This window comes from Malus sylvestris, chromosome 17, assembly GCF_916048215.2.
Source record: "Malus sylvestris chromosome 17, drMalSylv7.2, whole genome shotgun sequence".
Lineage (NCBI taxonomy): Eukaryota > Viridiplantae > Streptophyta > Magnoliopsida > Rosales > Rosaceae > Malus > Malus sylvestris.
In genome coordinates, this window is record NC_062276.1 from 31,052,045 (window position 1) to 31,079,568 (window position 27,524).

General features: G+C 38.3%; 2 protein-coding genes across 2 annotated transcripts in view; both read right to left on the bottom strand.

The window, feature by feature from the left end:
- LOC126611474 (F-box/kelch-repeat protein At3g06240-like) overlaps positions 1 to 27,524 on the bottom strand; it is a 137,626-nt gene that overhangs the window by 105,396 nt on the left and 4,706 nt on the right. The gene's annotated exons all lie outside the window — the stretch shown is intronic.
- LOC126611477 (ribonuclease S-5-like) lies at positions 12,812 to 13,778 on the bottom strand. The gene is made up of 2 exons (XM_050279770.1): positions 13,390 to 13,778; positions 12,812 to 13,249 (listed from the first exon to the last, which is right to left on the bottom strand). The coding sequence occupies exons 1-2, from the start codon at positions 13,633 to 13,635 to the stop codon at positions 12,812 to 12,814; spliced, it is 684 nt and encodes a 227-aa protein (XP_050135727.1). The 5' UTR covers positions 13,636 to 13,778.

The window sequence follows — 27,524 nt, forward strand, 5'->3', positions numbered from 1 at the left end:
GATTAATTAGTGCATCACGGTTAATCTGGGGTGTTGAGTTTCATAATCTATTGAAAAGCAATTGGAAATCAATTCATGTACAAGTGTGTCATGTGTGAAGAATGGATCTCTAGCTAATCCATCAACCATATATTTAGTTTTACTTTTTATCTCAATCACAACCAAAACCAATACCCCCCATTTATTTTCTTGTATCAAAGTGTGCTTAAGTTTGTTTTGAACTCTTTGAGTCTAGTTTAGTGTTTTAAAGCCTACTTTTGTGTTTTTAAGTTTCTTCTTATATTTTTGAGTCAAGTGAGAGGTTATTAGCAAGCCCTCCTAATCCCCGGTCTATCCGATCTCTGATAGTCGTTGGGTATCACCGGTGCAATGTGTTCCGAAGAAGTCCGGAGTGACAGTGGTGAAAAATGCCGAGAATGAGCTTGTGCCAACCCGTATCCAAACAGGTTGGAGAGTGTGCATTGATTATAGGAAGCTCAACGCCACCACAAGGAAGGACCAATTCCCTTTGCCGTTCATTGATCAAATGCTTGAAAGGTTAGCCGGTCATTCTTTTTATTGTTTCCTTGATGGTTATTCTGGATATAATCAGATTGTCATAGCGCCGGATGACCAAGAAAAGACAACTTTTACATGCCCCTTTGGTACTTTTGCTTATCGTCGCATGCCTTTTGGTTTATGCAATGCTCCGGCCACGTTTCAAAGGTGTATGGTAAGTATCTTTTCAGATTTTGTGGAAAAGATTATTGAGGTATTTATGGATGATTTCAGTGTGTTTGGTGATTCATTTGATGGTTGTTTGGAAAATCTCACAAAAATTTTGAAACGATGTGTAGAAACTAACCTTGTGCTTAATTGGGAAAAATGTCACTTTATGGTTAGACAAGGCATAGTTCTAGGGCATATTGTTTCAGAAAGAGGAATTGAAGTGGATAAATCGAAAATAGATCTTATACGCTACTTACCCTCTCCTACTTCGGTTCGAGAGATTCGTTCGTTTCTTGGTCATGCAGGATTTTATAGGCGATTTATCAAGGACTTCTCCAAGATCTCAAACCCTCTTTGCCGTCTCCTCCAGAAAGATGTTGCATTTGACTTCAACGAGGAGTGTGAGAAGGCGTTCAATCACCTCAAAGAATTGCTAACTTCGGCCCCTATCATAGTTCCACCGAATTGGAGCTTTCCTTTTGAGCTTATGTGTGATGCTTCCGATTATGCATTAGGAGCTGTTTTGGGGCAAAGGAAGGAAAAGAGGCCGCATGTTATCTATTATGCCTCTCGGACTTTAAATGATGCATCAATTATATCAATAGAAAAGCAAGAATGATCGTCTTTAGGAAATTTAATACTTTCAGAAAGATTGAAATCAATGACTTCCCCATCAAATTCCATCGTTAAAGTTCCTTTAAACACATCTATCTTGGTGCGGGCTGTTTTCATGAAGGGCCTCCCTAATAGAATCGGCAATGGGGTGGAATGGGGTGAATCTTCCATGTCAAGCACATAGAAATCCGCTGGAAAAATCAAGTTACCAACCTGCACTAAAACATCTTCCAAAACACCCTTTGGATATGCATTAGAACGATCGGCTAATTGAATTATTACACCATCATTTTTAAGCTCACCTAAGTTCATAGATGCATAAATAGAGTATGGCATAACATTAATTGAAGCCCCTAAGTCTAACATGCATTGTTCAAACTTAGTATTACCAATAACGCACGGAATTGTAAAACTACCCGGATCTTTGCATTTAGGGGGTAATTTCCTTTGTAACACAGCAGAGACATTTTCACTTACTTGAACCACCTCTTTGTTCGAAATCCTTCTCCTTGTTGTACAAAGTTCTTTCAAAAACTTAGCATACCTCGGGACTTGCTTAATCGCATCAAGGAGCGGGATATTGACTTGAACTTTCCGAAAGGTATCTAGAATGTCCTTCTCAGCTTCTTCCTTCTTTGATTGCCTAAACCTGCCAGGAAAGGGCACATTTAGTGGAATAGAACTAGAAAAAGTTGAATTGGGACTTACCTTGATGGTTTGGGACGGTTTAGGAGGAATAGATGAATTCGGCAAGGTTTGGTCATCCTTGGCCTTGGGCTTTGCTCCCTGTGCTTCTTCTTGCAGCAACTTGTCCTCCTCGTCTTGACTTGATTTGGATGTATTTGAGTCCGTTCCAACCTGTTTACCACTTTTTAACATGATGGCCTTAGCGGTTTCAAATCCTCCCTTTGGGTTCATAACGGTTGAACTAGGCAATCTGCCTTGTTCTCTAATTTGCCCCATAAATTCTGCAATTTGACCCATTTGCTTCTCCAAATTGTCCACCCGTTTGTCTTGGATTTGTCTCTCCTTATTTTGAGTTTGTACTTCCTGCGTCAAAGTAGTAAGTAACTTAACAACTTGATCATTATCCAAAGACATACCTAAGGTTGTTGGGGCAGATTGCACTTGGTTTTGATTGGGGACGAATGGCTTTGTATAAAAGCCCGGTGGTTGCTGCCTAAATCCTCCTTGTTGTTGGGGTTGTTGAGGATCCCGCCATTTGAAATTTGGATGGTCCCTCCACCCCGGATTGTAGGTATTAGAGTATGGATCATGGCGTGGTTGATTTTGGTTCCCAAAACCCACGGCATTGGCAGATTCCCAACCGCCATTCTCAATCAATTGAGGGCATTGATCATTGGCATGTCCTTGCATAGAGCACACACCACACACACTTGGTCCATGAATCTTCATTCCCTCGGCCAACTGAGAAACAATAGAAGTAAGGTTAGCTAATTGGGATTGAATTTCGGGCATAGAATAAATTGAAGAAAGAGGCACGGTTTTATGTGTGGGATGACCCGTATTTATGGAAATATTGCCCTGACCAAGTTATACGTAGGTGTGTACACGATTCTGAGTTTAATGCTATTCTAACCTTTTGTCACACTTATGCTTGTGGGGGACACTTTGGCACTCAAAGAACAGCACTTAAGGTGTTAGAATGTGGTTTCTATTGGCCTACCATCTTTAGGGATGCTAGAACTTTTTGCATGTCTTGTGATAGATGCCAAAGAACGGGCAATATTGGTCCTAAACAACAAATGCCGCAAACCCCCATTTTTAGTGTTGAAATCTTTGATGTTTGGGGTATAGATTTCATGGGTCCTTTCCCTCCATCTTTTGGTTTCACTTATATCTTGCTAGCTGTTGATTATGTTTCCAAATGGGTGGAAGCCAAAGCCACCCGAACTAACGATTCAAAGGTTGTTGCAGATTTTGTGAAAACTAATATCTTTGCTAGGTTTGGCATGCCTAGAGTTCTCATTAGTGATGGAGGCTCTCACTTTTGTAATCGAACCATTGAAGCATTGCTCAAGAAGTACAAAGTGACGCATAAGGTATCCACCCCTTATCATCCTCAAACCAATGGGCAAGCGGAAGTTTCAAATCGGGAGATCAAGCAAATTCTTGAGAAAACCGTGGGGCCTTCAAGGAGAGATTGGAGTTTGCGCTTGGATGATGCATTGTGGGCCTATCGTACGGCCTACAAAACCCCTCTAGGTATGTCACCTTTTCGCCTCATTTATGGTAAACCATGTCATTTGCCCGTTGAATTGGAACATAGGGCGCATTGGGCTGTGAAGACCTTCAACATGGACATAGATGCAGCCGGGGTGCATAGAAAGCTCCAACTAAATGAACTCGAGGAGATTAGGCATGACGCTTATGAGAACGCTCGAATTTACAAGGACAAGACCAAGGCGTATCATGACAAGATGCTTCGTACCAAAACATTCTCCAAGGGGCAGAAAGTGCTCCTATTTGACTCTCGCCTTCGGTTATTCCCCGGTAAGTTACGTTCCAAGTGGATTGGGCCATTTATTGTTACTAATGTCTTTCCTCACGGTGCAGTCCAAGTCCAAAGCTTGAAAACAGGACATGAAATCAAGGTTAATGGGCATCGATTGAAGCCCTATTACGACCTGTTTGAGGAGCATGTGGTGGAGGATCTATCCCTCCATGCCGTGGGCACCAAAGATCATTGATGAATGATAGACGTCCGGCTGCACGACGTTAAAGAAAGCGCTTCTTGGGAGGCAACCCATGGAAATAAAGAAGACCTAGGAATTTCCGAATCCAAAACCAGGTGTTTGCGTTCTTTAACCCTCCTCTCTGTTGCTTTTACTTTGCCATGTTTATCATGTTTCCTCGTTGTTTGTTTGTTTGCTTTTGTGTGAGTTTATGTTTGAAACATTGAGGACAATGTTAGATTTAAGTGTGGGGGGGTAAACAAGTTGCTGTTGCATGATTTTCGTGGGATTTTATTCACCTATCACTTACAATGTTGTTTCTTGCTGTTTTAAGTGTGTTTTTAAGCATGTTAGTATGTTTTGACATAAAAATCCGAAAATTTGACAAAAATTTGAAAAAATTGTTTTGAAAAAGCCAAAAAGAGTTTTTTTGTGTGTTTGTTTGTGTCTTAGGGTACCTTCCAACACAAATAATGAGGATTTGGTTTTTAATTGCATGACTGTTAAAGAAAGTTATAAACATGGATGGAAGTTTGATATGCTCTTGATTTATGCTTGGTTATAGTTATAGTTTACGAATTCACATGTAATCACAAAGAAAAAAATCAGTTTTTGTAACATGCTTGAAGGAAGGAACTCAAACTAACACTACAACCTTGAGAGACTTGAGCCTAATACATTCTTTGGAGAGTTATTAATCTGTGCATTTTTGTTTTCTAAAGTCGTTGCATGATCTCATCATTCTTTGCTTGGTTGCTACTTAGAAGGCGTTTCATCATTTAGTTCCAAATACTAGAACTTATGCCCGTTCCATTCAAAGCATGACATTGATTTGCATAACACATATTCAAGATGAAGTTGTGTAGTGAACTAGAGCCAAAAAGCTTATCCCGTGCATATTTGTTTAAGTTTAACCCCGTTGAGCCTTGTTTAGCCTGTTTTCTTTGTTAAACCACATTTCCCTTACCTAGCCTAGATTAGGACTATCCATACCCTTGTTTTTAAAGCATAATGAAGCATGACTTAAAATGAATTCCTTTTGATTGTCCTTATGCAGAAAACAAGTGTGGGGGAATGAGATTTTTGTGTTTTGTGTGCCAAAAGAAAGTAATAAGGCACGGGTTAAAAAAAAAAAAAAAAAAAAAAAAAAAAAAAAAGAGTTTGAAATAAGTGAGGAAAGGCTCACAAGTGTTGTTTGTTGTAGAAAGGGTCCAAAAAGTTGAAATCGGCCCTAAAAAGTTGAATGAATAACCCCATTGTGTTTAAAGTTAGTTGCTGCATTCAAAGGGAATTCTAAGCATCAATTTCATTAATTTGCTTATTATGCTTTAAAAACGTTTGTTTCCTTACCTTTCATTGTTAGCCAATCAACCCTAACCCCGTTACAACCCTTAACTTCAATCTTGAGTGTTATGTGTTTCAATATGTGGAGTTTGGGATTGGTACGAGCATATGGTGTCCCTGGTTCTCGCATCTAAGTAGTAGCATTCCAGTCATGAGATCATATCTATACATGCTTAATAACTCCAGAAATTACTTTCTTTGCTATAAACATATGTGAGTGTTCGTTTTCATGTTTACATCAATCTTCTCACATACACCTAGTGTAGGGTGAGTAGTCAGAAAATCAGAGTGAAAATAAGAGTGTATCTTGCAAGGAATTGAGCAAATTCTCTAAGGCATGTTACTACATTCAAAACATCGTTTTAATTGGTTATATGTGAACTAGTATGTGGTGACTATGATTAAGTATGTGCTCAAGGGTAGAGAAGGCCAAAATATGTGGTTATGATGATCTTTTGCATGTCATGTTGCATTGAAAGTCCCTAAGGTAAATGTTGGAAGGTTTAGGTTTTGTTTTGTTCTTATGTTTTGTTTCTTTGTTTTGCTCGAGGACTAGCAAAAGCTAAGTGTGGGGGAATTTGATAGGAGCATATTTATGCGACTTAGTATGTTTGTTTTCGTGCATTTATGTTCTTAGTTCTTAGTTATGTTAGTAGTTTAAGCCATTTTTGTGTGTTTGTAGGTTCTTTGGGCCAAGGATGCAAGAAGGTACATTTTGGAGCACTTTGGAGCATTTTTGGGCTAAGATTGGATGGTGCAAACATGGAGACATGAGGATGGACGTTTTGGGCTTTTGTGTGTGCAAGTGTGTGTGTGTAATTGCAAGGATAAACACATGCAAAGAAGCCCACATGCAAACTCAAGGCAAGAGAGGGAGAAAACACATGCAAAGAAGCCCACATGCAAAGTGAAGACAAAACTCATGGCAAAGGTGAAGGAATTGTGTGTGTTTTGTGATTGAAATGATGAAGCAAGTGTGTGCAAATGCAAAGGGGATCTAAACATGGACAGCACATGTCATGTGCAAAGGAGAAACAAAGATGACAACACACACATGCAAAGAAGAAAACAGCAAGAAAGGCATGTGCAAAAGAGAAACATGGACAACCAACAAATTCGTCAAAACTGCCTGTGCAGATTAGCTGACTTTGGAAGCATGTTACGAACAGCTCCGAATGAATGAGAGAATGAGCCTTATATGCTTGGAAAGCTACGGATGTCTTTTTTCTGGAGCAATTTACAGATTGTTAATATCATTTTTCTAGAAGAAGTTATAGGCATTTTAACACTGAAAGGTTTAGAAACGGGCTAAGCAGATTTGGCTAATAAAAGGCACTTGTTTTGTGTTTTGCTTTGTCATCAACACTCAGCAGCAAATGGGGTTATGATTACACTCATTTGTCTTTGGAGCAAGTGGAAATGCACAGCTAGAAGAGAAGGCACAACACATGCAAAGGAAAGGAGAAACATGGGCTGAAAATGTGGGTGTTTGGTGCTTGAAATGATGAAGCATGTGTGTGTAAATGTAAAGGAAAATAGGGCAGAAAATGTGTGTGTGTTGTGGTTGAAATGATGAAGCATGTGTGTGTAAATGTAAAGAGGAAACATGCCAACACACACCCACACAAGCTGCACATGCAAAGGATATGGAGTGGTCCTCTCTCAAGCCTATAAATACCACCTTCCATATTCATCAAGAAAAAACAGATTTTATCCTTGCCTTAGCCACACCTCTCCACCACCATTCTCTCCAAATTCAGCCAAAAATCACCCCTAGCCACACCACCCATCAACCCTAAACATTTCCATACCATTCCCCATCCATTCTACACCATAAAAACCACCCAAAACCGTCCAAAACCTCTAGTGCCGCTGCTTGCAAAGAAGGAGGAGTGCTTGGAGTTGTGCTAGCCATTCCATTGGAGTTGTTGGAGCATTCTAGGTGTATTCTACTTTGTTTTTCTATGTTTAATATCAATTGTTTTTGTTTAATTGCAAGTATGAGGAACTAAAACCTTACTTAGCTAGGGGGAAGTTCGAAGCCATGAACATGCTTGAGATATGAATTGATTTCTTCCAATTGTGATTTAATAAGTTGTGAATGCAATTCAATTAACTACTTTCTTCAAAACTAATTCTTGTATGTTGATTAAGGATGCATATTTAGTTTTCATGCATGAATTTGATGCTAGGATATAAATGAGTTTCACCTAATCGTTACAAGTTTATATTCATTGGTAGTGAAGGTTGCTAGTCACAATCGCGTTAATTGAATTCTTGGCAAACGTATCATGCATTCATAGTTACGAATGCCTCGTTAACACTTATGATTTTCATAGAACGTAATGATCTTTGATTGTATCTCTATTATGCATTCATGTAGAGGACTTTTGGAGAATAATTTGGATTGTCGTATGCATTCATCCAATTCAATAAATCAAGGAAAATCTGAGGATTAATTAGTGCATCACGGTTAATCTGGGGTGTTGAGTTTCATAATCTATTGAAAAGCAATTGGAAATCAATTCATGTACAAGTGTGTCATGTGTGAAGAATGGATCTCTAGCTAATCCATCAACCATATATTTAGTTTTACTTTTTATCTCAATCACAACCAAAACCAATACCCCCCATTTATTTTCTTGTATCAAAGTGTGCTTAAGTTTGTTTTGAACTCTTTGAGTCTAGTTTAGTGTTTTAAAGCCTACTTTTGTGTTTTTAAGTTTCTTCTTATATTTTTGAGTCAAGTGAGAGGTTATTAGCAAGCCCTCCTAATCCCCGGTCCAGAACGATCCCTACTTATACATATACTACAATTGTCAACAAGAGGGTTTAATTTGTGTGTTAACTTATTTAACACATCAGCCTCATCCTCCCCTCCTACTGCAACATCTCTCCCTTCAGTAACCTGCTTGCACGCCGCCACTTGTGTCACCCCTTTCGACGCCCAGAACTCTCGCTCCATCAACAACTCCAACGTCTTCGCCAACTCCACCGTCGAGATCCTTGACACCTGGCTCAACACCCCCATCAAATTTTCTGTCCGGCCTTCGATTCCAAACTTTGGCTGCCCGATTCTTGTCCGGCCTCCATTTATTTATTATTTTATTTTATTTTTTATTTTTTAAGGACTAGGGTTTGGTGCAGGTTGATCTAGGGAGAAAGAAGGGTTGGGAGGTGAAGAGAGTGGAGAAGAGGGAGAAGGTGGGTCGGGGAGGTGAAAATGGATGAGTGGGTCTTTGGGAGAGAGAATGGAAGGGAGGTGAAGAGAATGGAAAAGAGGGAGAAGGTGGGTCGGGGAAGATGGGTTTTAGGGTTTTTTAAAAACTTTTCTTTAATTAATTTTTTAAGGGCAAATTATTATTTTTAAATGCATAAAAAATAATTATTTTGCCACGTGGCACAAATTTAGCAGCTACGTTAGCACAAATGTGGATCCCATATTTGCCACGTCATCACTTAACTGCTTACTTAACGGATATATGAAATTGAAATAAAATAATAAGTAAATGTATGAAATTGAAATGTTTTAAAGATGTTGTATGAGGTGGCAATCGACCCGAAACCTGTGGGGGTAAAATGTAATTTACCCTACAAGTAAAAGGATCACATTGGATGGTAAACATGAATAAACTATCAAACCAAACAATGTGGTCAATCATATTGTATTAGAGAAAGACCATATTGTATTTGTAATCCCAAACTGAATAGGTTCTCCAACCTCTTATCATTAGCTTGGGTAGCTATACATACTGCTATGTGTCACTTATGGCTTATTGAAGCCCTGAAGATGTATAATCATTAAAGGGAGAATTGAAATTAGTTTCAATTCACAATTGATTAGTAAGAGTTCTAATCGCCCACTACCTCACTAAAAGGAACCTAATGGATCGCACACTATGTAAGGTAATGATCAAAGGGTTCGCTTTGACCGTTAAGAGTAGATAACCCATTCCCCATGTCTTTGTTTCTATTGGATTCTATCTCATCATATTACATTTTGTTCTGCGATATTTGAGAATCACCGTCAATACCTCGGCATAAGTCTGGGATAATCCGTTGTTCCACAGTCTGGGGCTATTTACAACTATCTAATTAAAATTTTTCAGATGTACTAACAAGTGCATCAAAGATGCAATCATCAATTCGTCCAAGAGGCCACAATTACCGCGAGCAGACATATTAATGACGAGGAACGCATTTTTGCTATGTTACTAATACTTGTACTTGCTCTGCTATTCTGCCCCAACCTAGCTGAGGAAGAATTATGGGGCGTAAAACAAAAAAATATGTTGATTAGGGCCGGGCATACTATACTTAATTAACTCGCCATTAACGATAAATAACAAATAAATAAAATGAAAAAGTAAGGCCATTCCATTTCAACAAAAGACCCATGCCTAAATTCCATAGCTTTCGGTCCGCTATCCCGATCATGATTTTCCTACCGCCAAAGGGAAAGGTCATTCCCCTAGTTGTGGGCGAGGAGGGATTCGAACCCCCGACACCGTGGTTCATAGCCACGTGCTCTAATCCTCTGAGCTACAAGCCACACCCCGTCTCCATTGGATCTGTTCCCGGGAGTACCCTAAAAAAAAGGAAACGAAGGCCTTCTCTCTTGGGTGATTAGCATTTGCTTATGCAAAGAAGATTCAACAAAGGTATAAAAGTTTCTCAACTCTCTTTGTATTTCGAGGATTAGCCTTTGTTTCCGCCATTTAATCGTTAAATGCGTGTATTTTGTTGCTTAATAAACTTAGGTTTTCAAAAAAATTCCTTCAAATTGAAATTGGTACCAAATGAAATATCCTGAAATTAAAAACACTGTCTACAATTGACCAGTCAAACTCACCAGTCAGCTAAGTACAAAGTTGTTAGTCACCCTGGCACAATTTAAGTAATTCAACTTAGGTTACTAGATGATATCCTAGTCAACAATAGTCCAGTTCGTTAATTACTATCATCTTGTGTGAGCATACTGTAGGCATATTAATTTGTAAAACTAAGGAAGCAGAGAGTATGTGCAAATAAGTGTGTTATGTGATGAGCATTAAGTAATTCTAGACAAAAGATATTTTTGACCGAAAAAACCCACATTTGGGTTAAAAAAATCGAGGACTCCACGGAGTCCAATCTACTAATACAAACAAGGTTTATACAAATTATCACATCAAGCTCAATTCTTAGATCTATATACAAAGCAGCTTTACCATTGTCCAACCTTACTTTGCACGAGATGGAGACATCTTAAGTAATCACAAGATGGCAGCTCTTTTCCCTGAGCTCTTCACCTTGTGAGACGGAGAGCAACATGTCGTATGCAAATGATGTTACGATGAAAATGATTCAAAATTCTCAATTGAAAAACCAATTAGTTTCTTTAGTTGAATAGTTGAAGGAAGAAACCAATCTCAAATAAGGATTTGAAACTTAAACTCGACCAAGAAAACAACGCAAACCTATTTCTCAATGATTGGGTGTTTAATGCATGAAGAAGGTTTGGTAGCTAGGGTATCATAAATAGTGAAGAAGAGAGCCTTCAATGCACTTTCTCTCTTTGCAATGTAATCTGAAGAAACCAAAACCCAAACAAAGACGTAACCTTAGTTTTATCAAACCAACCTGTTTGCTTTCAGCTAGCAAGGAAAATGGACACTTGTCAGCTCAGTCAGCTCAGAAAATGATTTGGGCAAATTAATGGCTAAAAGTTGGCTATCAGAAAAAATGTGTCAGTCGGCCCATATGGGTAGTCTTAATTAGCGTGCCTAGCTCGCATGAAGTCAGCGGGCAAAACTGACGAGACAACTAAGCTAGTCAGAATGTAACAATAATTTAGATATGAAATGCACATGCATGGACAAACCTTTTGAGGTAGTATGCCAAACCCTTGGACATTTTATTCCAGCAGCAACAGGCCTTTAAGGATATATCTAAGAACTAATGAGAGTATGTGTGGTGTAGTTACAATGTTGACAAGGAAAGCCAAACACGCAAGTCTAGACTTTACAACCCCTGTTGTAATGTTTACTCCATATCATGTTTTTCTTAGAACTACACAATTATTTGATTCTCCACCCCAGAGATATGTAGGCAATCCTTTTTGGATTCAATCTCACGCCCTTATCAATCTGTTCTTTCTTTTTCTTTTTCTTTTTCTTTTTTGGTGTGCTAGGAATACCTTACTCATCCCACGCAAACACATAAACATTGAAAACTTTGCATGAACGCAAGTCTAAATATTCAAAGCAGCACTGTCAAAGGAGTCTCTATTAACCTAGTCTGTCTTGAACAATTAGCCACTTGTGAGGCTCAAGTCGTAATAAGCGCGGTAACAATTACGCACCCTGACCCAGAAGTCCAATGCAGTATCCGGCTCCCTAAAATTTATACAACTAGAAAATTTGGGGTTATAACATTCAAACCTGGGCTCTACGCCATTCAAGGGAATAGTCGAAAGGGTGATTCGGAAATCATCCGAAGGTGGCTCTAAACTCTGACCCCGAGTATGACTACTTCTATCATGGACCTACATATTAAGTCAAGTATGCTCTGTAACATCGAATGTTAGTAGAACCAAAGGGGGCATCTAGACTAGGCAATCTCCAAGAGGAATTTTATTCCAGCGGAAGAATTGCTCACCCAATTCCACCAAACAAGAGTGTTGACAAGCTAATAGAAGCGTGCAAATACAAAATCCACGACCTTGCAAATTGCAGTACTTATCGAAGCGCGAAAATGGTTGAACGCAACATCCATGGCAGGAAGAGGAGGCGGGTGGGCATTCACAAGAGGGAAACCATGATTCGAGAAGAATGATACCACGATCCAAATCCTCAGTCCTTACTTAACCTACAAGTAGCACAGAAGGATAGAGAAGAAGGGAAAAGGAAGGAGAAGGAGGCAGAGCAACTGAATTGTTTTTGTATTAATATTCTTTCTGTAAAAACTGTTCTGCCTTACAAACAATAGAGCTAGTGCTCTTATATAAAATGAGTGACTACTGTCAACTAGCTCTATAACTGAAAAATAGAATTAAGCCTAATAATCCCAACATTAAAACCCTTAATAGTGATTAGAGTGAGCGAGGTAATCCGATTTAAATTGTTTTTCTCCTTTCCTTCTGGTCAATGTGGAATTCAACAAGAACCCTATTAGGTCGTGGGATTGGTATTTGCGTTCTCTCCTATCTCGCGCGTGGAGAGCGTTCTTGTTTTTTCCCAACAGTGTCAAATCAATTGAAAGCAATAATCGGTAACTGCTTTTTTTTATTCTCCATTATATTATCCCTATATAGGCCAACCTATAAGCTCACATGAAAGGAAAATTCACATATTCACCCGAGCTATAAATAATTAAGCCAACTAGTTCTCTCTCTCTCTCTCTCTCTCTCTCTCTCTCTCTCTCTATATATATATATATAGACACACACATGCTAGATAGCCGCGCTCTTAATACTGGATACTGATGTTGGGGCACAAATATGGTGATCCGGGTAGAAAGGGATTGGGGCAATCAATGAAATGTGCTCTGTTTTTATCGCTGCAAAGAGTGATCTCAACCAATTCAGTCACCCCATTATTCTTTTGGCACTTGAATTTCGGTTTCTTATTGTGGGTACCGTTGCGTATGGCATTTTCAATGTCCACCAGCGGTCTGCTTTGCCCGTCTGGTTCAATCTTTGCATTTGAGAGGATTCGAGAGACGTTTTGTTTCTCGGTTATGTACATTTTGATTACTGTTTCAAAGTAATCATTCTCGTTCTGTATTGTGGGATACCCACAGGTGCCATGTTTTTTCCACTGTCTACGCCAGAAGCCTGTATGATTGGTTCGATCGAGGACGTTCGGCCAAATAATTTCCAACTGGGGTTCGAGTGTTTTTGCTCTCTGACAACATAATATGTACAACATAAAAAATTTATGATTAAATTTTAAATTAATTGTATAAGAAAAATTATGTATACACACACACACAATTATATAAATGAAATAAACAATATTGACTATCTGATCACTAATAATATTACCTTCCGACGATTCCTTGTCTTGCAATATTCTGGGTCACGTCCTATTTTGTTTGAAGGCCACAAACCATGAACCGTAAACAACTTGTCAGTAGGATCCTTACAAGGAGTGGGATTAGAGTTACAGGCAGCCGGCTGATATTGCTGCGTAAATTGAAAATAATCGAATCCCACCGTGGACGAAGACAATATTGATACAAGTAATGAAAATAACATCGTAACCATGTATATCATCCTCGTAATCCCCATTGAATAATATTTGTTCAAGAGCGAGGCAAATTAATTACTAATTTGAGCCATTTGAAGTAGTAGAGGTGGTGGTGTGGATCAATTGGAGATCAATTAAGCTCTTGTATATATAGTACTAGACTACTAGTTGCAGGCATATGCGTATATGCAGGGATGAATAAGTGGTTGATCAAATAGCTCTAATTGATCATCCATAATCACGTGTATTTGACTACGTTTTCAATAAATGATATTTCTATTCAAACTAGTCATGTGCAATGCCCTTAGTTGATCATCTTGATTACATGTATTTGACCATATGTCGTGTTTTTCTAGGTGGATGGGCAAAAGCAACTATTCGTCCCCTAAATTCCCTATGGGCCTTGCTGTAGGTCGGGAATTTACTCGAACAAAAAAAATTAGAGATTGTGGGCATGTCACTACTAATTACTGTTAGTATACGGGATTTGAGTGATGGAGATTGTGCATAATTGACTTCAAACCAAAACACTTCTGCCATTGAGTGAGAGTGGCTCAACTTAGGTTCTTTCTTTGCCTTAATAATAAGTACTTTACTTATGTAGATAAATAACTCACAATAAGTAAATGTTGAATTAAAGTTTGACATGAGAAGTTCAAGCTTTGATTGAAAGAGAAAGAGAAATGGCTTGTACTTTGTATTGAGATGAGCACAACGATTCAAAGAGAAATTGTATTGAAATACAAGTAGCAATTACAAGAGAAATATTTAAAGAGGAATACAAGTAAAGACAACAAAGCTATAATGAATACCCACCTAGTGTGAATACTAAAGCCACTTAACACAAGAAATTAAAAGCCATGAAGATGCCTTTTATTCCTTTTAAGAACACAAGTGTAATTTATGTGAAGAATTTAAAGGCCATGAGTTGGCCTTTTGATCTTCTCATTTTCCCTTCCTTTTTTTGTAAACAAGTGTTATAATCAATGATTAAAATATCGATAATATCGGCGATATATCGCCGATATTATCGTTTTTCAGAGACACCGATATTTTCCCACGTATCCGTCTCATTATCGTCAAAATATCGCGATATTATCGAAAAAGTCGTCGTGGCTCCGTCGTCGGAAAGGCAGCCGAGGCTGCGTCGTCCCAGCTGCCCAGATCTCTCTTTGCAATCCAGGCTCAAACCCAAGATCTGCGCCTCAACGACGCCGATTGCCCCGCCGTTGTTGAAGTCGCGACGAAAAAGCTCGCGGAACGGATCGCAGTTGTAGATCCAGAACCCGTGGTCTGTCCCCACGGCGAAGCAGGCGTGGTCTTGGTTGAAGCAGACGTGGAACAGAGACGGAGGCGAGCGCGGCGCCGGCGAGGCAGGCTTCGGGGGGGGGGGGGGAGGAGGAGAATGGGTGGTTGTTGTGGAGGTTGAGGTTGGGGTTTGGGGGCGATTGAGGGTCATGGTGGTCGTCGCTGGAGTCAACGACAGAGGTGGGGTTGTCGTCGGTGGGATCGGTGAGGAAGGCGGGTGCAAGGCGGAACCAAAAACACAAAAGCTTTGTGGAAACCCAGAAGCTGTGCGCAAACCCAGAAGCTTTCATTTCAGACTTGAAACCCAGAAGCTCTGTCCATCCTACAAACCCAAAAGCTTCGTACTCCCCATTCATCGACCACCAGATCAAAAGAGACACCCAAAAATTTATGAAGCCAAAACAGAGAGATACAGATAAAAGGATTCAAAACACAACAATCAAAAACTCAGATAACGATAGTTTCGAACCCAAATTTACAAATTTACAAAGAAGAAAAGGGGAATTTTAGGAATTTTCCTGAGATTTTTTTTTTTTCTTCTCAAAACCTAGATCTCAGAACTCGATAATTACGAAGAGAACTAATGCACTGCAAGTCTGCAACTTTTTGTGGGTTCTAGACTAAAAGTAGCAGCATAGAATAGAAAGGTCAAAGAGGCAGTTTTTTTTTCTATTTTTTTATATTTTGTTTAGTATATAGAAGCAAATATGTGATGATATTTGGGCTTTAAGCTGATGGGCCATATTAGAGCTCATATTTGATGTACCATTATGCTTTGCAAGCAATCCATGTGTCTCTTTTTCCTCCAATAAACTCAATAAGGTCTCTATACTTCATTTAATTTTTTTTTCAAATTCTCAATATATTACAACTACAAGTATATAGTTTTTTTTAATTGTAAATAGACATTTATTTATATAATATTTTATAAATTATTTAAATCCGTCTAGCCCGCCTAGGCGCTAGGCCCCAGTTCACCGCCCGACTAGCGCCTAATGTCTTTTAGAACTTTGCTTTTATCTAGTTGGGGTTCATCGACTTGTACCCAGTTCCTAAATTTGAAATGGAAAGGAAAAAGAAAAGGAATGAGTAGAAAGGAACGGAGAAGCTTTGACAAAAAAAAAAAAAAAAAAAGGAACAAGAAGCATCTGGAAAGGATAAGAAAGAGGGGGGGAGAGAAATAAAGAAATGACAAAAAAATATTTAGATCCCAAAAATAATTATTCCATGATTTAGTCAGACAATGTACCAAATATTCAATTATTCTTATACTAGTTAGTCTACGTCAAGCCAATCCAATTTAGTTCTTGAACTTAATTTAGTCCAAGATAGTCCGGTGAAACAAATGCACCTTAAGTTTATGACTAACTATGCACATGGATATACTATCATTTAACCCCTAAACTATTGCTGATAACTAATTCATTAAATATAAATGATTATGGTGTGTTTAAATTTCTTTCATTAATTACTACATATTTTCTACACTCACAATGTTTGCCAGCTCGTTATATAATCAACTTCAATCAGTTAAATCCATCATGCAATGCATTTCCTTCCAATTTTTTGTGATAAACTAATAGATAATTGACTAAATAAACATCCTGCAAAGTTTCAATAAAAATTTCCAAGTTTTTCTTACAATTTCCGTGGTTTCCATGTAATTTTTATCGATATCGATATTATCCCGATATTTCCATCGATATTTCCGTGTTTTCAGACTACCGATATTTCCGATATTACCGATATTTTCTTCCTTGGTTATAATCCATTCCTTAAAATATTGTATTTTTATCACATGTGAAATGACCATTTTGCCCCCGAATGGGCGTCTTAATTAATTTTCGAGCCTCAATTCGAGATTTAAAATCTCTTATACTTTCTTTAAGTTTCATAATTCTATTCTTGTACGTTAGTTTAACGTATAAAACGAAAGGGTAAAAGATTGTTTACTACCCTCATGTTTCGTGGTTTTCAACATTTAGTACATCAAGTTTTTTTCGTCTCAGAGTCATACCTAAAGTGTAAATTTTGGGACAGTCTCATACATCCGTTAGTCAAACTGTTAAGTTTTTCGTTAACTGTGATGTGGTGCACTGACTGGGCGCCACGTGTCATCCACGTTTTTTTTTTCTTTTTTTTTTCTTTTCTTCTTTCTTCTTCTTCTTCTTCTTCTTCTTCTTCTTCTTCTTCTTCTTCTTCTTCTTCTTCTTCTTCTTCTTCTTCTTCTTCTTCTTCTTCTTCTTCTTCTTCCTCCGACTGCAACTTTTTTTTTTTTTTTTTCTTCCTCCTTCTCCTTCTTCCTTCCTTCCTCCTTCCTCCTTCCTTCCCTTTCTTCCCCTTCTTCCTTTTTCTTCCTTCTCATTCTCCTTCTTCTTCCCGAATCTGGGGAAGCTTTTTTTTTTTTTTTTTTTCTTCTTCTTTCTCTTTCCTCCTTCCTTCTTCTTCTTCTTCTTCTTCCTCCGAATCTACCCAGATTTAGTTTTTTCATTTTTTTTCTTTTTTTTCTTTTTTTTTCTTTTTTCTTCTTCTTCTTCTTCTTCTTCTTCTTCTTCTTCTTCTTCTTCTTCTTCCTCCGAATCTGCCCAGATTCAGTTTTTTTTTTCTTCCTCCTTCTTCTCCTTCTTCCTTCCTCCTTCTTCCTTCCCCTTCTTCTCCTTCTTCCTTCCCCTTCTTCGTTCTTCTTCTTCTTCCTCCGAATTTGGGGGAAGATGAAAGTTTTTTTTTTTTTTTTTTTTTTTTTTGAGGAAGAAGAAGAAGAAGAAGGAGGAAGAAGGGGAAGGAAGAACGAGAAGGAGGAAGAAAAAATTGCAGTCGGAGGAAGAAGAAGAAGAAGAAGGAAGAAGGAGGAAGAAGAAGAAAGAAAGAAAAAAAAAAAAACAAACAAACTTCCCCAGATTTCGGAGGAAGAAGAAGAAGAAGAAGAAGGAGAAGGAAGAAGAAGGAAGAAGGGGAAGGAAGAAGAAGAAAGAAGAAAAAAAAAAAAAACAAACAAACTTCCCCAGATTTCGGAGGAAGAAGAAGGAGAATGAGAAGGAAGAAGGGGAAGAAAGGGAAGGAAGGAGGAATGAAGAAGGAGAAGGAAGAAGCAAAAAAAAAAAAAAAAAAGAAAGAAAAAAAAGAAAGTTGCAGTCGGAGGAAGAAGAAGAAGGAGAAGGAAGAAGAAAAAAAAGAAAAAAAAAACGTGGATGACACGTGGCGCCCAATCAGTGCGCCACGTCACAGTTAACGAAAAACTTAACAGTTTGACTAACGGATGTATGAGACTGTCCCAAAATTTACACTTTAGGTATGACTCTGAGACGAAAAAAACTTGATGTACTAAATGTTGAAAACCACGAAACATGAGAGTAGTAAACAGTCTTTTACCCAAAACGAAAATTATAAACGAAGCCTCGAGGGCTTACTTGTAAATTACAACTAATGGGAGGGTGATTTTGTAATTTCCCTCAAAACCTTAAGTGGGATTACATCACCACTCTCGGTCCTCTCCCATTTCTGAAAAATCTAACTCTTGAACACACACACACACACACACACACACACACTCTCTCTCTCTCTCTCTCTCTCTCTTAGCTCTAAGAGCTTCAATCCTCATTTCTTTCCTAACCTTCAACAAATCGACAACCAAAGCCCCATAAGGGAACCTCATCATACCATTGCATATGCCATCGAAGCATTGGGCAGTGGTCTGCCATGGAATTTGAGAGCTTTGATGCGAAAATTAACTTAACACACAAATTAAACCCTCTTGTTGTCAATTGTAGTAAAGAATGTAAGTAGGGATCTTTCTAGGCCGGGGATTAAGAGGGATTGCTAAAACACTTGAAACTGACTTAAATATGTGAAAACAAACTTAAAAGCATGAAATTAAACTTACAAGACTCAAAACAAAGCCACAAGACTCAAAACAGATTATAGAGACTCAAAACCGCCTAAAAACAACTCCAAGGCAGTTTCTACCACTAACACTAAGTTTGGACGAAAATTGATTTTATCTTGACTTAAAACACTTAAAAACACAATCTAAAACAAGTACTAACTAATATGACTTTAATAAAATAAAGGGATTTTGGTTTTGGACGAAAATAAGGAAAACAAAGCAAGAATAATTTAAACAGATTCTAAGACAAATTTAGGTGAATTGATGGGTGATGGGTTAAACTATGGATGATGGGCTAGCTAGAGGGTCTTTCTCCACACATGACACACTTGCATATAAAACGATTTCCAGTTGCTTTTCAATAAACCATGAACCTCAACACCCCAGATTAATTAAGTACGCTTAAATTAATCCTCAGATTTTCCTAATTTCATTGAATTGGATGATTGCATACAACAACCCAAAGCATTCCCCACAAGTTCCCTACATGAATTGCATAATAGAGATACAAGCAAGAATCATTAAGTTCTATGAAAATCATAAGCATTGACGAAACACTTGTAACTATGAATTGCATGAAACTTATGCCAAGAATTTACTTAACACGGTTGTGACGAACAACCTTTACTACTTGTGAATATAAGTTCATAACGATTAGGTGAAACTCCCTTATATCTTAGCATCATATTTATGCATGGAAATTAAGCGTGCACTCTCAACCAACATACACCAATCAGTTTTAATTCAAATGGATAAGTAAATTGAATTCACAACTTATGAATCACAACTGAAAGTAATCAAATCATATTGCAAGCATGAACATGGTTTCAAATTCCCCCCTAGCTAAGGGGGGTTTAGTTTCTCATACTTACAAAGCAAAGATAAACAAATTTAGACATTGAAAACAAAAGAAAGAAAACACCTAAACGCTCCAACGATCCAAGTTGGACAGCAAGCACATCCAAGCACTTTCCTTCCCTTCCTTTGCTACGGCACAAGGTGTTGGTGAGTGTTTGAAGGTTTGTTTGTATGGAGGAATGGATGTGAGGATGAATGGAAGTGTTTGGATGAAGGTTGTAAGATATGAATGTAGTGTCTTTTGATAGATCTCCCTAATTATGGTGAATGATGGATGTATTTATAGGCTAGGAAGAGGAATGTATGGAGTTGTAATGAGTGGATGTAATGGGTGTAGTGGGTGAGTGTTGTGGTAATGAGTGGATGTAATGGGTGTATTGGGTGGATGTTTGGTAATGAGTGGATGTAATGGGTGTAGTGGGTGAGTGTTGTGGTAATGAGTGGATGGAATGGGTGTAGTGGGTGGATGTTTGGTAATGAGTGGATGTAATAGGTGTAGTGGATGAGTATTTGGTAATGAGTGGATGTAATGGGTGTAGTGGGTGGATGTTTGGTAATGAGTGGATGTAATGGGTGTAGTGGATGGATGTTTGGTAATGAGTGGATGTAATGGGTGTAGTGGATGAGTGTTTGGTAATGAGTGGATGTAATAGGTGTAGTGGATGGATGTTTGGAGTTGTAGGTCAACACACTTGCACACACACATGTTGATTTCCAGCCTTCAAATCTTCAAAAATGTCCATCCTCATGTCTCCATGCTTGCATTATCCAATCTTGGCTCAAAAATGCTCAAAAATGCTCCAAAATGCACTTTCTTGCCAACTTTGTTATTATGACCTACAAACACACGAAAATAGCTTAAAATACATAATTAACTAAGAAATAACAACACAAATGCACAAGAACAAGCTAACTAAGTCGCATAAATATGATCCTATCAAATTCCCCCACACTTAGCTTTTGCTAGTCCTCGAGCAAAACAAAAGAAACAAAACGAAACAAAACAAACAAAACATAACCTAACCTTCCAACATTTGCCTCGGGGATTTTCAATGAAACATGACATGCCAAAGATCACCACTTACATAGAATTAAGCATTCCTTACCCTCGAGCATACTTAATCATAGTCACCATTCACTAGCTCACATTTAATCAATTAAAACAGCATTTTGAATATAGTAACATGCCTTAGAGATTTTCCTCAATTCTTTACTAGATACACTCTTATTTTCACACAAGAATTTCTGACTACACACCCTACACTAGTTATACGTGAGAAGATTGATGTAAACATGAAAACGAACACTCACATATATGTATAACAAAGAAAGATTTTTTCTGGAGTTATTAAGCATGTTTTAGATATGATCTCATGAATGGAATGCTACTACTTAGATGCAAGAACCAGTGACACCATATGCTCATACCAATTCCAAATGCCACATATTGAAACACATGACACTCAAGATGAAGTTAAGGGTTGTAACGGGGTTTAAAGGTAATGGCTAACAAAGAAAGGATAGGGATAACAAACATTTTGAAAGCAATAGCAAGCAACGTAGTGAAATAGACGCTTGGAATTCACTTAATAATGCAGAAAATAACTTTTAAACACAACAGGAAGATTCAAGCAGTACTTAGGGCCGAATTCAATGTTTTGGACCCTTTCTTCAACAAACAACACTTTAGAGCTCTTTTTCACCATTTTTCTTCTTTTCATTCTATTTTCCACGAATGTTTCTTTTTTTTTCTTTTTCTTTTCTACCCGTGCCTTATTAAGGACTTTGGCACACACACACACACACACAAGAATCACTTCCTCCACACTTGTTTTTCTGCAAAAGTTCAACAAAAGGAATTCCTTCTAAATTATGTTTTACTATGCTTCAAGAACAAGGGTATGGATGGTCCTAATCTAGGCTAGGTGAGGATAGCGTGGGTTAACAAAGAACATAGGCTACACAAGGCTCAACGGGGTTAAACTTAAACACATAATGAAATAGGGCATGACAATTTGGCTGTGGTGGTCACTACACAACTTCATCTTGAATATGTATTATGCAAATCAATAACATGCTTTGAATGAAATAGGTATGAGTTCTAGCATTTGGAACTAACTGATGAAACGCCTTCTAAGTAGCAACCAAGCAAAGAATAATGAGATCATGCAACGACTTTAGAAAACAATGATGCACAGATTATTAACTCTCCAAATAAACATTTAGGCTCAAGTCGCACAAGGTTGTAGCGTACATTTGAGTTCCTTCTTTCAAGCATGTTACAAAACTGATTTTTCCTTTATGATTGCATGTGAATTCATAAATTATAACCACAACCAAGCATACACCAAAGAGTAAATCAAATTTTCATCCATGTTTATAACTCCCTTTAACAGTCATGCAATTAAAAACCAAATCCTCATCATTGTGTTGGAAGGTACCCTAAGACACAAATAAACATACAAAAACAACTCTTTCTGGGTTTTTCAAAACAATTTTTCAAATTTTTAAGAGATTTTCGGATTTTTATGTCAAAACACACTGAAACACTCCAAAACAGTTTAAAAACACTTAAAACAGCAAGGAACAACACTAGAAGTAATGGGTGATAAACTCCTACGAATTTCATGAAAACAATGGTTACCCCCCACACTTAAATCAAACATTTTCCTCAATGTTTCAAGCATAAACTCACACAAACAAACAACAAATAAACATGACAAGTATGGCAAAGTAAAAATTAGACAGAGTAGAGTTTAAGAACGCAAATATGGTTTTGGAGATAGATGATCTTGTTATTTTCCCACAGCTTTGATCTCGAACTGGTTTGGAATTCTGAGCGAGGAATATGAGAGTTCATTGGTTTCAAATCAGACTCCTTCTGCTGGGTTGATTTGATTGTGCCGTCTGCGTTCTTCTCTGCTTGTTTCTTCTCCACGGCGGGCAGACACGAGGTAGAGGTGTTGGTCTGTTTCTTTCTTCAATCTTTCCAAATGCCCACCTTTTGCTTTCTTTCTCCTTGTCCCTAGCTGAGGATGAATTGGCAAATTGTCTCCACATGCTTCGAGGTATCATTTTCACTTCCCTTATCTGTTCCCCAAGTAGATGTGGTAGACGAAAAGGAAGCATAAAATGATGAAGATGAGTACTCGAGAGCAAGGCTAGGTAAGCAATCAGGAAGGGGTTCCAGGCAGTCGGTTCCAGATCGGAAGATTGATACCAAGTGCTGGCTGATTGCTCTCTTTCTCCTTGTCCTAAAACAACAACAAGGAGAAGGACAGGGAGAAAGCATGATATAAGATACTCTTGCTTTCAACCTTCATGATATGAAATACTTTTGCTTTGGATGGGTTGTTTGCAAAGGTACCCCAAGGAATAAGGAAACCTGAGTGACTCGAGAGGGTTTGTTGGAAAGGCATTCTCGGATATGACAGAAGGTTATGTATGTGTGCCTTCCCATGGAGGGTGAAGGTCGACATTTATAGGAAATAATAACCGGTACTATTATTTCACTCTTGTCGGCAACCGTTGGATTATTGAATAGTAAACTTCACGTGCTTTCTACTTCACCAGAAATCATCGACAGATTACCCGTGATTTCCGCAAAGCTGACTCTGCATGTGACAGATGTTGACACGTCTGGATAAAGCAGATGCCTCTTCGATATCTGGAATTGGTGTTTCGACAAACTGACCGTGATTTCCGCAAAGCTGAGCGTGCATGTGAGAGATGTTGACACGTCTGGAAAAAAACAGATGCCTCTTCGATATCTGGAATCGGTGCTTCGACAAACTGCCCGTGATTTCTGCAAAGCTGAGCGTGCATGTGAGAGATGCTGACAAGTCTGGAAAAGCAGATGGCTCTCTGATTTCTGAGCTTGCCTCTTCAAGCTCTGAAATCCCGTCGAGTGCAGAGGTTGCATGTGACAAGTGCGAACAAATCTGGAAAAGAAGATTGGCCATGGTTTCTGAGCAAGCCCAGCTTTTGAAAAAGCTAGCGCCTCTTTGATTTTTGAGTTGGCCTCTTTGATTTCTGAGCTCACCTCTTCGATCTCTGAAATCCCATCGAGTGCTGATTTTTATAGAGGTATGCAAGACGTTCAAAGCACACTTGAATTTCTACCTGTAAAAACTCCCTTATTGCACTTCTACGATCTTGACTTGTCCGACCCTTTCTTTCTTTAACACCTCTGAAAATGTCTAGCCCCTCTGACCGTCGTTTTGACTTGAACCTTGGTGAAGAGGCAATCCTGCCTTCTTCAGACAACATATGGCGCCTATCCTTCATATCCTCTACTAGTCCCCTTACCGTTGGGGATTTGGTGATGAAGAATGACCTGACTGCTGCGGTGGTGGCCCGGAACCTTGTCACTCCTAAAGATAACAGATTGCTTTCAAAACGGTTTAATGAGTTGGCTGTTAAGGAGTCTCTGGCTCTTAGTGTGCAGTGTGCGGGTTCTGTGTCCAACATGGCCCAACGCCTATTTGCTCGAACCCGTCAAGTTGAATCGTTGGCGGCTGAAGTGATGAGTCTCAAACAGGAGATTAGAGGGCTCAAGCATGAGAATAAACAGTTGCACAAGCTCGCACACAACTATGCCACAAACATGAAGAGGAAAATTGACCAGATACAGGAATCTGATGGTCAGATTTTACTTGATCATCGAAGGTTTGTGGGTTTGTTCCAACAACATTTGCCTTCGTCTTTTGGGGCTGTATCGCGTAGTGAAGCTCCAAATGATCAACCTCCGATACCTCCTCCTTCTGTGGCCCCGCCGATTGCTGAGGCTCCGTCGACTACTGAGACTTCTCCTAAGCAGCCTTCGTGAAGGCTCCCTCTTGTATTTATCTGCTTAATGTTCCTTTCTTTTTTATGAATGGAAAAATACCTTGCATAACTGTCAGTGTTTCAAAAATAAACCCACACTAAAAATAATTAAACAAACAACAAATAAAAATGACAATCATGGCAAAATAAAACTACAGAAAAGGGAAGGTTTTTATAAACGCAAAACTGATTGTGGAGCAATTCAAAAATCTTCCTTATTTGAATACATGAGTTGCCTCCTAATAAGCGCTTGGTTTAACGTCTTCCAGCCGGACGATACCTCCAGTCACACTCCTTTAGGTCCCATGGCATGGAAGTGATCTTCAAATGGAAGGTGATACTTAAAGTGATCGGGCAATGGTGTAAATTCTAGTGTGGGTGCCTGAATCATCAAAATCGGCAAGTTAGTGGAAAACGTATGTAAAATTGGAGAAGATGACTTACTTGCTTTGTCCGACAAGAACTCAATGACAAACACCACTTCTTTGAAAGTTTCAGGGATATTGGATTTGGCCAGATTGAATGTGATGGTTGGGACTTGTCCTGTGTCATAAAATTCAACTTCTTTAGGAATGGTTGTCTCAATCACATCCTCTTTGATGCATTCTACATCTTCTCCAGCCACTACTTTCTCTTGAATCATTCTTCTTGGTGTACAAAGTCCTTTGAACATTTCAACACAATCTGGAACTTGATTTGTTACACCAAGAATTGGAATATCATTTTGCACCTTTAGGAAGGCTTCCACGATGTTTTTTTTACTCTCTTCTTTCTTGGGAATCAAAAACCTGCGAGGAAAATGGACGTTCAGAGGAATAACATTAGAATGAAATGAAATTGGGATGTCCTTACTTGTGGTGGGTGGATTAGAGGGCTTAGGGGGCTGCGGCAAGGGTTGTTCTACCTTTTCCGTGTGTATATCCTCTTCCTCATCCTCAATCAGCAGCTCCTCATCCACTTCTAGGCTATGTTTGGATGTTTTTAGGTTAGCTCCAACCTCCATAACACTTCCCAAAGTGACAGCATCATGGATTTCAAAATCTCCCTGCGAATTTTCAATAGTTGAGTTGGGGAGTTCACTTTGCTCTTGAATTTGTGCCATGAACTCCATAATCTGCCCAGTTTGCTTCTCCATTTCACCCGTCTTCTTGGCTTGATTTTGTATCTCTTTGTTTTGATTTTCTACTTCCTGGTTCAAAGAGGTGAGTAACTTATTAAACATATCATTATCCAAAGACGTACCTAAATTGAATTGGGCAGATTGTTGTGGTGACTGTGATGGTTCATATGGCCAGTGATAGAACTCCTCTGATGGTGGCAAATATTCTTCTTGTTGTGAGCCCTGCACCAAAGAGTTTAATTCATTAAGAATTTGATTGTAATCTATTGACGAATCTGAGTTTGATTGGGCATATTGTATATGAGGTTGTAGTGGCTGCATAGGTCTTGAATAGAACTCTTCATATGGCTGCCAATATGCTTCGTGTTGAACTTGTTGAGCTTCCCACCACATAGAGTTTGAATGATCACTCTAATCTCTTTGTGGACATTGATTGGCTTGATATCCTTGCTTATAAGACGCACCAAATGTAGGGACACTGTGCATTGTGGTCATTTCGGCATACTACGACAATTGAGAAGTAAGATTTGCCAATTGAGCTTGAATGCTAGCAAAATCCATCTCCTACTTCTTTAGTATCTTAAATCAAAGAAAGAGAACTAAATCAAATATCAAAAATTAAAATCAACAAAACAAAACCAAATAAGAAACTAAAAACAAAAGACACGAAAAGAAACAAAGTCAGTAACTAAAACAAAAGACACAAAAAAGAAATAAAAAGAAACAACGGGGGATTAGCAAAGTTGCTAATCCTCTGCAACGGTGCCAAAAATTTGATTCGAAAATTAACTTAACACACAAATTAAACCCTCTTGTTGTCAATTGTAGTAAAGAATGTAAGTAGGGATCATTCTAGGCCGGGGATTAGGAGGGATTGCTAAAACACTTGAAACTAACTTAAATATGTGAAAACAAACTTAAAAGCATGAAATTAAACTTACAAGTCTCAAAATTGCCTAAACACAACTCCAAGGCAGTTTCTGCCACTAACACTAAGTTTGGACGAAAATTGATTTTATCTTGACTTAAAACACTTAAAAACACAATCTAAAACAAGTACTAACTAATATGGCTTTAATAAAATAAAGGGATTTTGGTTTTGGACGAAAATAAGGAAAACAAAGCAAGAATAATTTAAACAGATTCTAAGACAAATTTAGGTGAATTGATGGGTGATGGGTTAAACTATGGATGATGGGCTAGCTAGAGGGTCTTTCTCCACACATGACACACTTGCATATAAAACGATTTCCAGTTGCTTTTCAATAAACCATGAACCTCAACACCCCAGATTAATTAGGTACGCTTAAATTAATCCTCAAATTTTCCTAATTTCATTGAATTAGATGATTGCATACAACAACCCAAAGCATTCCCCACAAGTTCCCTACATGAATTGCATAATAGAGATACAAGCAAGAATCATTAAGTTCTATGAAAATCATAAGCATTGATGAAACACTTGTAACTATGAATTGCATGAAACTTATGCCAAGAATTTACTTAACACGGTTGTGACGAACAACCTTTACTACTTGTGAATATAAGTTCATAACGATTAGGTGAAACTCCCTTATATCCTAGCATCATATTTATGCGTGGAAATTAAGCGTGCACTTTCAACCAACATACACCAATCAGTTTTAATTCAAATGGATAAGTAAATTGAATTCACAACTTATGAATCACAACTGAAAGTAATCAAATCATATTGCAAGCATGAACATGGTTTCAAATTCCCCCCTAGCTAAGGGGGTTTTAGTTTCTCATACTTACAAAGCAAAGATAAACAAATTTAGACATTGAAAACAAAAGAAAGAAAACACCTAAACGCTCTAACGATCCAAGTTGGACAGCAAGCACATCCAAGCACTTTCCTTACCTTCCTTTGCTACGGCACAAGGTGTTGGTGAGTGTTTGAAGGTTTTTTTTTT

Coding starts and splice junctions, on each gene's coding strand:
- LOC126611477 (XM_050279770.1), bottom strand. CDS start 13,635: ATGGGGATTACGAGGATGATATACATGGTTACGATGTTATTTTCATTA. Junction 13,250..13,389: donor AGACAAGGAATCGTCGGAAG/GTAATATTATTA, acceptor TTATGTTGTCAG/AGAGCAAAAACACTCGAACC.